The following is a 13,543-nucleotide window of genomic DNA, read 5'->3' as shown; positions in this document are numbered from 1 at the left end:
TTAGCTTTACATTTCTTTATATCGGTAAAAGATCTGAGTGGACAAGGTGTTGGCAACAAAGCAATGATACAATGAGGAAAAACTGCTAAAAAGTACAAAAAGCATAAAACAGCTGAGATCAACAATGTATGAAGCTCTCCCCACACCAGCTGTGACTTCTACCAGGGGTGGTAACGTTGTCCAAAACCAAGACAGCAATGGAAGGTGAAGCCAAGGAAGCAATGATACAAAGATGCTGAGCAAACAACATAAAAGTGGCACAAAAAAAAAAGCATAAAACATCAAAGATCTTCAAGGTTGGAAGCTCTACTGGCACCAGTTGTGACTTGTGTAAGAGGTGGTAACATTATCCGAAACTAAAGCCGCAATAGGAGGTGATACCAATAAAGAAATGATACGATGCTGAGCAAAAAAACATAAAACATCTGAGATCTACTATGTATGAAGCTATCCTGGCACCAGCTGTGAGATCACCAGCAATGGTAGGCGACTCGAATGAAACAAAGATACTGAGCAAGATAACATAAAAGCAGCAAAATAAAACATAATAAGCATAAAATATCTGAACTCTGCACTGTATGAAGCTTTGCCTCGTACAAGACTCAGGTAGCAAATGGAAGGTGGTCCAATAAAGCCATGATACATAGATGCGGAGCAAAAAGTAAACCCATAAAAAGTTCCCCTCCCTCCCCAAAAAAGTGCAAAACCTTTGAGATCTACAATTTATGAGGTGTGCCTGGTGCCATCAGTGATTCATACGAGTGGTGGCAAGGTCACTCAAGACTAATGCAGCAATGGAAGGTGATCCCAATAAAGCAATGATACATAGATGCCAAGAAAAACTGCACAAAAGATGTAAAAACATCTGAACTCTACAATATACGATACGAAGCTTGTCTGTTTTCAGCTGTGACTTCTACGAATGGTGGTGAGGTCATCTAAGACTACGGCAGCAACGGCAGACGATGCTGAATACTGTTCCAACTCACAAGTGTGATCAATAATCCAATGATGCCCATTCCTACGTTGCCACCAAGAAAATATGTACCACAGGGACAGTTGCTACTGTCCCACCTAAGAATGGATTCAACTTACTCCCGAAAGACCATCATGTCCCTCTTCCGTAATAGCTATGGGCCCTCTTGAGGTCATATGGACCAATATTAGGAGGGTTCCTATTTTATTGCTTGCTACACCACCCTCCTCTCCTTTTTGTATACCAATTCTAAATATCGTAGACCCCAAATTACTATGACTTGTCTTCTAAGAGGCCCTTTCTTGTGGCCAAAAATTGATTGCAACCTCGGCACATCCTGTTTTTTTTTACCCCTCGTTCCTACCCATCTAGAATAGGGTGTTGTGACCTTCAGTCTAGAGTCCCATGCCCTGTTCTAAACTGTTGACTCCATCCTACCTAAGCTGAAGACCCATTTCTCCCCTATAGATCCCGTTACAGGCCCGGGCTCCTACCCTATGGTACATATACACAGCCTTCAAACAAGGTGAATTTTCAAAAACTTCTAAGCCTTATTATAACACAACTAAACACCATTCATACGTGAGTCATAAAAGTTCATGTGGGAAAGCCAGTGTTAAGTGATAAAATAACCTCTATTGCCTTAATACTTTCTCCTAGACAATCTATCCATAAGATCCAGAGATGTTATACAACCCAGATGATACCAGCACCATAGAAGGTTCCATGTTCTACTTCTTTGGGAACTGCTCTTCATGGCAGGTCATTTTTACTCTTATTAATACTTTACACCTAAAAGGTAAGATCAGAAACTTTTTGGAAAATACACATACAGAGTTCCGTCTTGGTTCACCTACGATATCCATAGATCAATGGACTCTCATTGTCCCATAAACTACGATAAGTCAGTTCAGCCATAGAAAAACTCACTGGTATGGGTGGAGAACCTTCCAGAATTACGAGTTCTCTGTGCTCAGTCTTGTAAAAAAATCAAGGTGATCATGACTTTGCCGGATTCTTAAGATGGTAGATTAGGAATTTCCCTTCATGGTAATAGGACACAGTGGTAAGGAAAGCACTAGTGTGCCATAGTGTTGACCTTCGTAGGTGGCATCAGTGGTGGGAAGATAATGGATGGGGCCTGGATGGTGACATGTCATCTGTATACATGGTCCAGTCATCTGTATACATGTAATTAACCAATGACTTGGTCATTGGCCATAGCGATTGTTGAGATCAATGATAAAAGTATATTTGGTTACTAATAAATTCCTTGGGTTGTTGAAAAATTCCGAAAACAAAAAAAGGGGTAAAAATGGGAAATCCCATTAAAGTCCTGAGCTTCCCAGTCCATCAAGTCAACTTTCCAATGCAACAGCCCAAGAGGTTCTTTAAATGCATAGTTAAGGCAGTAAGCGGGATTGAGGGTAATGCAGGTCAGGTGTCACTTTTTAGTCCATTAATAGGGGGTAGCCTCCTGTATAAGCGTCGTAATCCTCCAGGGGGTCTTCTCACAGGGAATGATGAGCCTTCGCAGTCCTGGGGTTGATAAAATCTGTCTTCTTATACATAGCCTGGTGGGTAAAACACAGAATAAGGGTTATGACCATACAGTAAAAGGAGACCAGTGGTCCCAACGTTGGTCAGTTTCAAACCTACTAATCCCAGCATGCCCTGACAGGAGGTCGGCAACAACTGTTGTAAACTATAGTTGAGGAACCAATCCTAATGGGTTAGGTACTGGTGTTAGCCCAATCTGGTCTTACCTTCTTGTAAGCACTGTGAAGATCCTGATGGGACCACATGTTGTAGAGCACAAGGGAAGCCGCTTTTCCTGTCTTCGTGTTCATATTGCTAAAGGTGGACACAAAGGGAAGAGTTTTATTTTTAGTTTCTCGACTAGAGATGAGCGAACCTTGAGCATGCTCGAGTCCACCCGAACCGATCGTTCAGCATTTGATTAGCGGTGTCTGCTGAAGTTGGATAAAGCTTTAAGGTTGTCTGGAAAACATGGATGCAGCCAATGACTATATCAATGTTTTCCACATAGCCTTAGGGCTTTATCCAACTTCAGCAGCCACCGCTAATCAAATGCCAAACGATCGGGTTCGGATGGAATCGAGCATGCTCCAGGTTCGCTCGTCTCTATTCTCGACCAAAGTCCAATAGTTCTATGGTTTGGGGGAGATAGAAGGTTTTGCCCTATAAGTGGTGTGGCCCACCAGTTAAGTCTTCTTTAAAAGGGTGGAGGAAACTCTTTGTAGACTCTTCAACATTACCAACCAAGGGAGGGGAGACAAGATTTCGTAAGGGGATGAGCCTAACCCATAGAAGGGGCCCCAACCTTCTCACCTGTCACCATTGCTGATATTGATTAGCTTCCTGATGCCCCCATATTGAAGCAGCATCCTGGCATTGTTGGAACTGTTGCAGATCAGGTTGTTGAATATGTAGCAGATTGATGCAGAAGTCTCGATGGCCAGGTTGGTGTCCGGTACACAGTCTGGAAGCGATTTCACCAAGTCCTCCATTAGTTCCTTGGCTGAAAATAAAGAATAGAGATTGGTAAGTAAGACTGACCACAGACAGTTGTCAGGAGCCACCATGACCACCATGGTCTTCCATCAAGGACTGGACAGGTTGGGTTCTCCCCTGTCCAGTCCTTCGCTTCTCCTGACATACTAAAAGGTTCCTGAAAAGTACTAACCAATCTCATTTTGTAGGGAAGCGTTACGGGACAGGTTCCTCAGGAGCGAGACCGCCGTTCTCTTCACCCCAGTGTCACTTCCATACAACAACATGTTCCGGATGTGTTGAAGGCCATTTTCCTTCTGGACAATCGTCTGAGCCACAGAGAATGGAATCTGTCAAAAAAAAGATTTTCTCTTAATGTTTTTCTGGGGTGGGCAGCCATTGGGCAGAATGGCTGGAGTCCAGGAGGGCGCTGACATCTTCCATAGACCGTACACTTGCTCACATTTTGCACACAAATACTTCTGACTTGATGGTGACTATAAAACAACAACCCTAACTAAATACACGGGCACCACACTAAGACATTGCTGAAACTTCTGGCACAGTCTTGACTGCCCCTAGGGGGAGGAGTTAAGATATTCAGGGGCGGTAACACAGGGTGGTAAGATTTTTGGAGGGACCTATGTCTACTCAAGACTGTGATGCACTGTGTTTTGGCACGGACATGGTGAATTGCTGATTAGATGGAAGAGTAAAAAAAATGAAAGGTTTAAAAAGTAAAAAAAAAATAAATTCCCACTTGTATCACATAATAATAATAATAATAATAATAATAATAATAATACCATCTTTGTAACAGCAGGAATGTAACTGCTGAGAAAACACAAGCTCAAGACCTCCCTGTACCAGACAGTACCACCCCGCGTGCACCCTCCTCTGGTATGTGACATAGAGCAACATCAACAGATCAGCTACACAGGTCAGGCCCAGAGTGACAGGAGGAAAATACCCCCCTCCCCCATATATAAGAAAACCCAGATGATTTACACGTTTGCCCTGTGACCCTCGTTTGTTAGTATAAGCTGCGGCTCTCACTTCCCCCCTGATTTATGCCTCTGTGGTTCCTCCCGGGGACAGCAGGATATTTACACGACAGTCACTATGAGGCGGCAGCGGAGAGGATTTATAACCAGGCAGTAAAAGGGGCACAGGCCTAGAGACTTAGATACATGGCTCAGCTGACTGTATCACACATGACTAACTTAGATACACACCTCTCTAGACTGTATCACACACTATGGGGGAGATTTATCAAACATGGTGTAAAGTGAAACTGGCTCAGTCGCCCCCGGCAACCAATCAGATTCCACCTCTCATTCCTCACAGACTCTTTGGAAAATGAAAGGTGGAATCTGATTGGTTGCCGGGGGCAACTGAGCCAGTTTCACTTTACACTATGCTTGATAAATCTCCCCCTACAGGCTTAGATATACAGCTCAGTATAACTATTGATGAGATTAGATACATAGCTTAGCAGACAGCATCACACATGACAGGCTTAGATACAGCAGTATCCTGTTTAGCCTCTCTGATTGCTTAGATACATACCGGCCCGCTGCCGGCGGTCAGGTTCTGGAGGGAGCCCAGTGACGCCTCCTGGGTGTAGTTACGGCTGCTCTTGGCGATGAGTGACAGGTAGAGTCGGACCAGTTTGGAACTCCACAGACACTCCACCCCTCGGGGGTTACTGGTCTCCTCCGCGATGGGGACGTCACTCCAGTCCTGGGGGCAGAAGGAGGGGTACGCTCAGTTACTGTACAACCCAATGTCATTCCCAGAAAACTAAACGGAATCTTAACATTCATCGTTTTGTGTGCACAGCTCCTCTGCAGAGCTCAGTAAGGATTACATAAGTGCAGGCCCTGACTACAAAGGATTAGTATGTAGTCTGTCACCATGGAGACAGACTGTGTAAATTATTCTTAAAAGGTGAAGCACTAAAGAAGCTCATAGACCTATCAGATGTAATGGCGACTGTGACTCCTACCTCCTTGAGCTTCCTGCTGCGGGAGCCGAAGCAGCCGATGTTGGTATCGTTGCGGGTCAGGTCCCGGTTCTGTGAGTGGAAGTTGTGGCTGTACCGGCTGGGCACCTCCGACTCCAGCTGGTAGGACAGGTTATGGAGTATACACACACAGTTTTCTGTAGCCTGAAACAGAATAAGATGGCGGCACATTACTAATAGCCACCATATCTGCTTGTGGGAAAGGGGGGGTGACAACCAATATGGCCGCCATTACAGTAACATCTCTAGCACTATGTACACATACATCTGTCAATACTGTACGACTAGTACTCACCCGATCGTCAGGCTTGTGGTCAGCAACGGTCCTGCTGATGTAATGTACCAGAGCGTCAATCAGCCCGTCACATTCCCGCAAAGCCTTCCTGCCCTCCGGCCCAGCCGAGCTCATATTCCTGTGATAGAGGAAAAACAGGATATATAGGACACAAGGTGCAGTATTATAGTAGTTATATTCCTGTATATAGGAGCAGTGTTATAGTAGTTATATTCTTGTTATATTCTTGTATATAGGGGCAGTATTATAGTAGTTATCTTTTTTTTTTTTTTTTTTTTTTTTTTACAATATTTTATTGAAGTTATACATAAATACAAAGTGATAAGAACAATCATATAATAGATAAACTATGACAAGTCAGTAGACTTATATAAAATTATATAAATAAATATAACAAATCATTAAAACAAACAAAGCAACCAATTACTGCTCTAACATACAATTGAAGTAATATTGTAACATACTATGCTCTATATCAAGTACAGGTAAGTACTCCCAGGGTACCTGCAACCATTGCTTTGTGATACCATATAGTAGTTATATTCTTGTATATAGGGGCAGTATTATAGTAGTTATATTCCTGTATATAGGAGCAGTATTATAGTAGTTATATTCCTGCATATAGGAGCAGTATTATAGTAGTTATATTCCTGTATATAGGATCAGTATTATAGTAGTTATATTCCTGTATATAGGAGCAGTATTATAGTAGTTATATTCTTGTATACAGGGGTAGTATTATAGTAGTATATTCCTGTATATAGGGGGCAGTATTAGAGTAGTTATATTCCTGTATATAGGAGCAGTATTATAGTAGTTATATCCCTGTATATATGTGGCAGTATTATAGTAGTTATATTCCTGTATATAGGGGGCAGTATTATAGTAGTTATATACCTGTATATAGGAGCATTATTATAGTAGTTATATTACTGTATATAGGAGCAGTATTATAGTAGTTATATTCCTGTATATAGGGAGCAGTATTATAGTAGTTATATCCCTGTATATAGGAGCAGTATTATAGTAGTTATATTCTTGTATATAGGGGCAGTGTTATAGTAGTTATATCCCTGTATATATGTGGCAGTATTATAGTAGTTATATTCCTGTATATAGGGGGCAGTATTATAGTAGTTATATACCTGTATATAGGAGCATTATTATAGTAGTTATATTACTGTATATAGGAGCAGTATTATAGTAGTTATATTCCTGTATATAGGGAGCAGTATTATAGTAGTTATATCCCTGTATATAGGAGCAGTATTATAGTAGTTATATTCCTGTATATAGGAGCAGTATTATAAGAGACAAACTACAAGCCATGAATGGTATTGATCTATATGCACAAAAGGTTGAAAGATTGAGGCTGTTCCTAGGATCTGTGCAGCCCCTTGAAGGGTAATGTTATAAATCACGCAGAAAAAGTTACTATTATGATCTTTCCTATTTGCTCCATTATCATGATGAAAGGCAGTGACATCAATCTCTTATATCGCCCTCTATGTTTAGCTTCCACATTGCTAATTTTAGAGAGCCAATTTTTTTTAATGCAACAAAGAGAAAGGAAAATTCCTTTAAGATAAGTATCCCTTACAGAGAACTAAGTGGTGTAACTACAATCACTCCGAATCTTCAGGTTTTGTCTCGCAGGAACTTGCAGATTCCTTTGGAGGAGATGCCATTTCCATCCATTAGAGGAGTGTTCTCCTGCATGACCTTGGGAAAAGGTCACCTGCGCCCTCCATCACTCTGGCATTTATGGCGGTCCCATCCATTAGGGAGGATTTTGTTGGACACATCACAGTTTTAGGGATTTGTCATTCTCAGCAGTAATGATAAGGACGAGAACACGGAGGGTTAATGCTCCGCAAGAGATCAGAAACCTGCTGCAGGCAAAGTGCGGAGAAGGCTGAAATGACATCTTACACCCTGAGAACCACCGTACAGGGCGAAAACTGCCTGAAAAATACACCTTACTACATAGACCATTATATCTTATACCACGTAGGGAGCAGTATTATAGTAGTTATATTCCTGTATATAGGGAGCAGTATTATAGTAATTATATCCCTGTATATAGGGAGCAGTATTATAGTAGTTATATTCTTGTATATAGGAGCAGTATTATAGTAGTTATATTCTTGTATATAGGGGCAGTATGATAGTAGTTATATCCCTGTATATAGGAGCAGTATTATAGTAGTTATATTCCTGTATATAGGAGGCAGTATTATAGTAGTTATATTCCTGTATATAGGAGCAGTATTATAGTAGTTATATTCCTGTATATAGGAGCAGTATTATAGTAGTTATATCCCTGTATATAGGAGGCAGTATTATAGTAGTTATATTCCTGTATATAGGGGCAGTATTATAGTAGTTATATCCCTGTATATAGAAGCAGTATTATAGTAGTTATATCCCTGTATATAGGAGGCAGTATTATAGTAGTTATATTCCTGTATATAGGGGCAGTGTTATAGTAGTTATATTCCGGTATATAGGAGCAGTATTATAGTAGTTATATTCCTGTATATAGGGGACAGTATTATAGCAGTTATATTCTTGTATATAGGAGCAGTATTATAGTAGTTATATTCTTGTATATAGGAGCAGTATTATAGTAGTTATATTCCTTTATATAGGGGACAGTATTATAGCAGTTATATTCTTGTATATAGGAGCAGTATTATAGTAGTTATATTCCTGTATATATAGGAGGCAGTATTAGAATAATTATAGTAGTAAGTAACTGTATACATATGGCCGCCTTCTCCCTTGTGTCCACGCTGATTTCTCAGCAGCTCTGTGTATATAATCTCTGTCTATGTAATCGGTGACATAGGAAATAACCATCTTGCATGAGGTAGAGTTCATAGACTTTGCCCGTCCATTATAGCTGAGCTGGGAGGCAGATGTCGCTCACTCGTTACCTCTCTGGGAAGTGTGAGCAGACGCCCTGTGACCTGTGGATTTCCTCTGACATTCCTCCAGCAGATCAAAGTGTAATAATAAATCTCCATATGTCCTCCATGTAATGCGGTAATTATGGAGTAACACTTCAGTGCACTCCCCCTGCATAGACCGGTTATGGGTGGAGGAGCCTTTTATGACATCGCCGGTTTTATAGGTAAAAGGAGATTATAGAGATTGTCTCAGAGTTATGACTTTATATTGTTTTGTAATGTTCCCCTCAATGATTGGCTGAGATCCTCAGCGATCAGGGTGGAATCTGGCAGAAACTGTTCAGTTTCCCTGCAGCGCCACCGCAGGGGAAATAAGGTATTACACCAAACAATGGTCTGTGTTATATTAGACATGCCGAGTCCTCCAGAACAGGAGACAGTCTTTATAGTGACTCCTGTAATGGTGACACCTACATTTCCATCAGCTGTTAGAGTACACGGGACCCCTCCCGGTGATGTGACACCTACTCACTCTGCGCCTTGTGAATTATTGATTCTTTATTGTGCCGCTCTGAAAGACCAAGGCCTTAGAGATCTCTGGTTAATGTGAGCAGGTGCTGCCGGGGTGGGGGTGGTAGTGTCGGGGCGGCGGACGCATGGAAAATCCTAATAGAAGACTGAACCCCAGATGTGGCAGAGCCCAGCTTAGCTCTTTTGGGTTGCATGGTTTCTACTTGATAATTCATAATGCTGGGATTTGTAGTAGGAATGATTGGCCTATTGGTCATAGTATAAAGCGTATGCGCCCTCGTATCCTCTGCCAGCGCGGGAGCAGACGTCGGCTTTGGAAGCATAGTAAGAATTCCGCTCTTTCAGGCCCTGTTGTCCGTGGATTTGTTTAGTCTTTAATGTCTAAAAGGGTGATTGTAACCGGAGAGCGGGCAAGCGCCAAATCTGCCAACCTGATTTACGAGAAGAGCCAGGAGACCGGGGAGAGAAGGCAGCACGTATATAGAAGCGGTCGTGTATGTCAGCCCCTTGTTGTGTCTGATAAAGATTAATCTGTACGGAATGTAGATTGTGTGAGGAGAGGATTGTGCTGGGACATGCCGCTCCCTGATAGAGGTGAGGGGGAAATAAGGCAATGGAGGAGGAGGGGCAAACTGTAAATCTACTAAAGAAGGTTAACTTCCACCAAAGCATCACTATTCCGTATCCCTTTTCTCTCTCACAAACCTATCCCCATTGAATTGATCCACCTCAAATCTAAAGGGTTTCCATACACTTATTATGTCCGTGAGTGTAAAGTATATGGGGGTCTCCTGACTGTTGGTGGTCAGAGGGGTTGGATGTGATGGAAAAATAACTGCTTATTTCTTTGAGAACAAAGGGATCAAGCAGTCTCCAATGCTGTCTGGCTGGTGGTTCACCTCTCTCCTCCACATAGAGAACATAGGGACATTCGGCACTATTGTACTAGGGGGCAAAGTGTATAGAATTTTTTTTTACGGGGCGCACAGTGGGTGGCGGCGTGACGGGGGGGGCCGTATGACAGGGGGGGGGCGCACAGTGGGTGGCCGTGTGACAGGGGGGCGCACAGTGGGTGGCCGTATGACAGGGGGGGGGGGGCGCACAGTGGGTGGCCGTGTGACAGGGGGGGCGCACAGTGGGTGGCCGTATGACAGGGGGGGGGGGCGCACAGTGGGTGGCCGTGTGACAGGGGGGGCGCACAGTGGGTGGCCGTGTGACAGGGGGGGCGCACAGTGGGTGGCCGTGTGACAGGGGGGGCACACAGTGGGTGGCCGTGTGACAGGGGGGGGGGGCGCACAGTGGGTGGCCGCGTGACAGGGGGGGGCGCACAGTGGGTAGCCGTCTGACAGGGGGGGCGCACAGTGAGTGGCCGTGTGACGGGGGGGGGGGCACAGTGGGTGGCCGCACAGTGGGTGGCGCGAGTTTCAAGTAGCAAAGGGACACGATTATATTCAAGCAAAACCGTAGATGGCACTGATCACTTCAAGTGACACAGTGTATCTTAGTTATATTTATATACGCAGAGGTCTAGGAGTGATGGAGAAGACCAGAGAGATGGACTCCACAGAAGACTACACTGGTTGTAGATATCTGACTGTGTTGTATTAGTACTATAACTACTCCAGTACGACGATCTGTGATACCTGTTAGTTCTTACTGTGATGAGGTTGGTTCTGGTACCATTTATAGGGCATGAGCTTAGTTCTTGTACCATATCCATCTACTTGTATCTTACATTAATCAACCAGTCCATCTGAGGTTCCTTGAAGGAGGGATAACTGGCTCCGCCCACTGTCCCACCCCCGCACAGCTGCTGAGAGGTCATATGGATGGCGCGTAGCTCTTGTTTAGCAGTGTGCAAGTATTCTCCACTCTTAGTTTTGCTATGGAGACCTTTCCCCTTAGAGGAACCTGCTCTATTCAATAACAAGAGACACCGGCAAAGTCTGCAGGGAAAGATTCAGACTATTGTTTCCTCTATGAGCAATGAGTATAGTCCCGTCTGATGTCATCTGTTACCTTGGTTAGGAGACAACACACATGACGGGTGAATTTAACTCTTCAGATCCTATCAATTTAGGGCATATTACCCCACCCCCCATCCCCATTCTCTGTAATCAAACCAGTGCCCCCACCTGCAGTGTATATATCTATATATGTGTGTGTACAGCTCACCTGAGGCAGCCAGTGGCATTATAGAAGATATCAGTGTCAGCCATGAGCTCATTTTTAGAATACTCTCCATCCTTCCATCCGGAACACGGGATAATGATATTGTTGGTCAGGGTCTGCAGAGCATCTCGGATTAGCATGACCTTCAGCTGGTCATTGGAGGACAAGTTCCACATTAATCCTGCCATATCAAAAGGAATTAGTATTAGAGGAGACATACCGCACTGCGGACACGGCATACAGTGGTCGTAGGATTACAGCGATACGGTCGTCTTTATTGTTACCATTTTGAGCTTTTATCAATTTTTCTATATACATTTATGTCAGGAAAGGGTTAAAGTGAATAATATCTAAAGCGCCAAGTACCCTAAATTATAAAAAAAAAAAAAAAAAAAAAAAGAGTCCCAGAAGCCACCACTAGGAGGAGCTCACTGCATACAGTGTTATTATTGAGTTCTGTGTATGTACAGTATGCAGTGAGCTCCCCCTAGTGGTGGCCGGAAGCAGAGAGAATTTTATCATGTAACTATCAGTCTATGGAGGGGATTAGGAGCTTGGTATCAGAAGATGATAAAGCAAACATATCATGAATGCAGAATTATATTCTCATACAAGAACCAGGAGGACGGAAGGAGACTATTTACACAGTGTCACTTGTGTTACCTTGTGAGACATTCACTCCCGGCCCCTGACATTGTAGTCTTTTGTGAATTGGGAAGGAGAACAACTACTTGTGCTGGTCAGGATGACGGCTGTAACATTGTATCGAGAGCCGATGAGTCAGCGTCATCTCAAGAACTTGGAATTCGGAGCCAGAAGTTACCCTGGGGCTATTGGCGTGAACTCTGAGAATTATTCCTGATGCTCCCAGACAAAGGATATAAAGTATATAACACCGACCTATAGATGGGAGATCATAAGGACATGGCCCCCGGGGAGGATAAAGCACTAATCCTATCAATCATATGGACACAATATGGCGGTATTATTTAGTTTTGTTCCATTTTCAGGACTAGGTAATATGACGTCCTGAGGAAGTGTTTGCCCCCTGGAGACGGTGTTGCCCCCACAATGGTCACCTGTGATCTGCTTCTTTATCTCCAGGTCCTGGCTCTCCCTCAGCAGGCTCAGCAGTTTGGGCATGGCACGTTGCTCGCACACCTCCAGCTTGTTGTCATTGTCCTCGTACACCAGGTTCCGGAGGGCGGCGCAGGCGGCACGCTGCACCTCCTCGTTGTTGTTGTTCAGCAGCTGGATCAGCTTGGGGATGGCGTTCATACTGTACACCTGAGAGATAGAGAGCGGCGCTGTAAGAACCGTGCGCCAAAGTAACTGAGCCTTAACAGCGCTCCAAACTCTGTAGGCGTCTATAAGAGGAGCGAGGCTAAAGGGAGGCGGAATATCTCCATTAAAGGGGAACTCCAGCAATAAAAAAAAAAAAAAGTCATTCAAATCAACTGGTGCCAGAAAGTGCCAAAGATTTGTAATTTACTAACAGCTTTTTAATACTTATCAGCTGCTGTATGTCCTGCATGAAGTGGTGTATTCTCTCCAGTCGGACAGAGGTGGCGGCAGAGAGCACTGTGTCAATGTCAGGAACTGTCCAGAGCAGCAGCAAATCCCCATCTCCTGCTCTGCACAGTTCCTGACATGGACAGAGGTGGCAGCAGAGAGCGCTGTGTCAGTCTGGAGAGAATACACCACTTTCTGCAGGACATACAGAGGCTGATAAGTACTGGAAGACTAGAGATTTTTTAATAGAAGTAAATTACAATCCCGATACCAGAGCACTTTGCATCATGGGAGCGCCTTCTAGAAGTAAGTTGTTGGGCCACAGGTCTGTTTGCAGGGACGCTCGGCTTAGTTGGTACCCACCACTCAATATGGACCATTACCTAAAAATGACCCTGGGGGATGTCAGCGTGCAGCAGGACCCTCAGACTGCAGCCTATAAGATCGCCCTGCAGATGTGAAGTGTACCCCCAGCCGTGCCCGCTCTATGTATTATACTCCGAATTCCAGAAGGGATTATAGGCGGCTCCCTGGCCAAATAACTGCGTGCCCCTCCAAGAGCTGGAGTCCCCGTGTGAAATTCCGGCCGTGCTATCAAACTAAAT

At 43.8% G+C, this 13,543-nt stretch overlaps 1 protein-coding gene across 1 annotated transcript in view; it reads right to left on the bottom strand.

Annotated features, from left to right (window-relative positions):
- The window catches only part of PKP2 (plakophilin 2), a 39,259-nt gene continuing 25,716 nt past the window's right edge, over positions 1-13,543 (bottom strand). Inside the window, exons 5-13 of the mRNA XM_069965846.1 lie at positions 12,506-12,713; positions 11,430-11,607; positions 5,812-5,929; positions 5,499-5,660; positions 5,060-5,233; positions 3,684-3,840; positions 3,329-3,518; positions 2,743-2,830; positions 1-2,550 (exon numbers count right to left, since the gene is read on the bottom strand). Coding sequence (XP_069821947.1) covers positions 2,488-2,550; positions 2,743-2,830; positions 3,329-3,518; positions 3,684-3,840; positions 5,060-5,233; positions 5,499-5,660; positions 5,812-5,929; positions 11,430-11,607; positions 12,506-12,713 — 1,338 coding nt within the window. The 3' untranslated portion in view covers positions 1-2,487. The remainder of the gene's footprint in view (positions 2,551-2,742; positions 2,831-3,328; positions 3,519-3,683; positions 3,841-5,059; positions 5,234-5,498; positions 5,661-5,811; positions 5,930-11,429; positions 11,608-12,505; positions 12,714-13,543) is intronic.

Source organism: Dendropsophus ebraccatus, chromosome 1, assembly GCF_027789765.1.
Source record: "Dendropsophus ebraccatus isolate aDenEbr1 chromosome 1, aDenEbr1.pat, whole genome shotgun sequence".
Classification (NCBI taxonomy): domain Eukaryota; kingdom Metazoa; phylum Chordata; class Amphibia; order Anura; family Hylidae; genus Dendropsophus; species Dendropsophus ebraccatus.
This window is presented reverse-complemented; position numbering and strand designations above follow the sequence as displayed.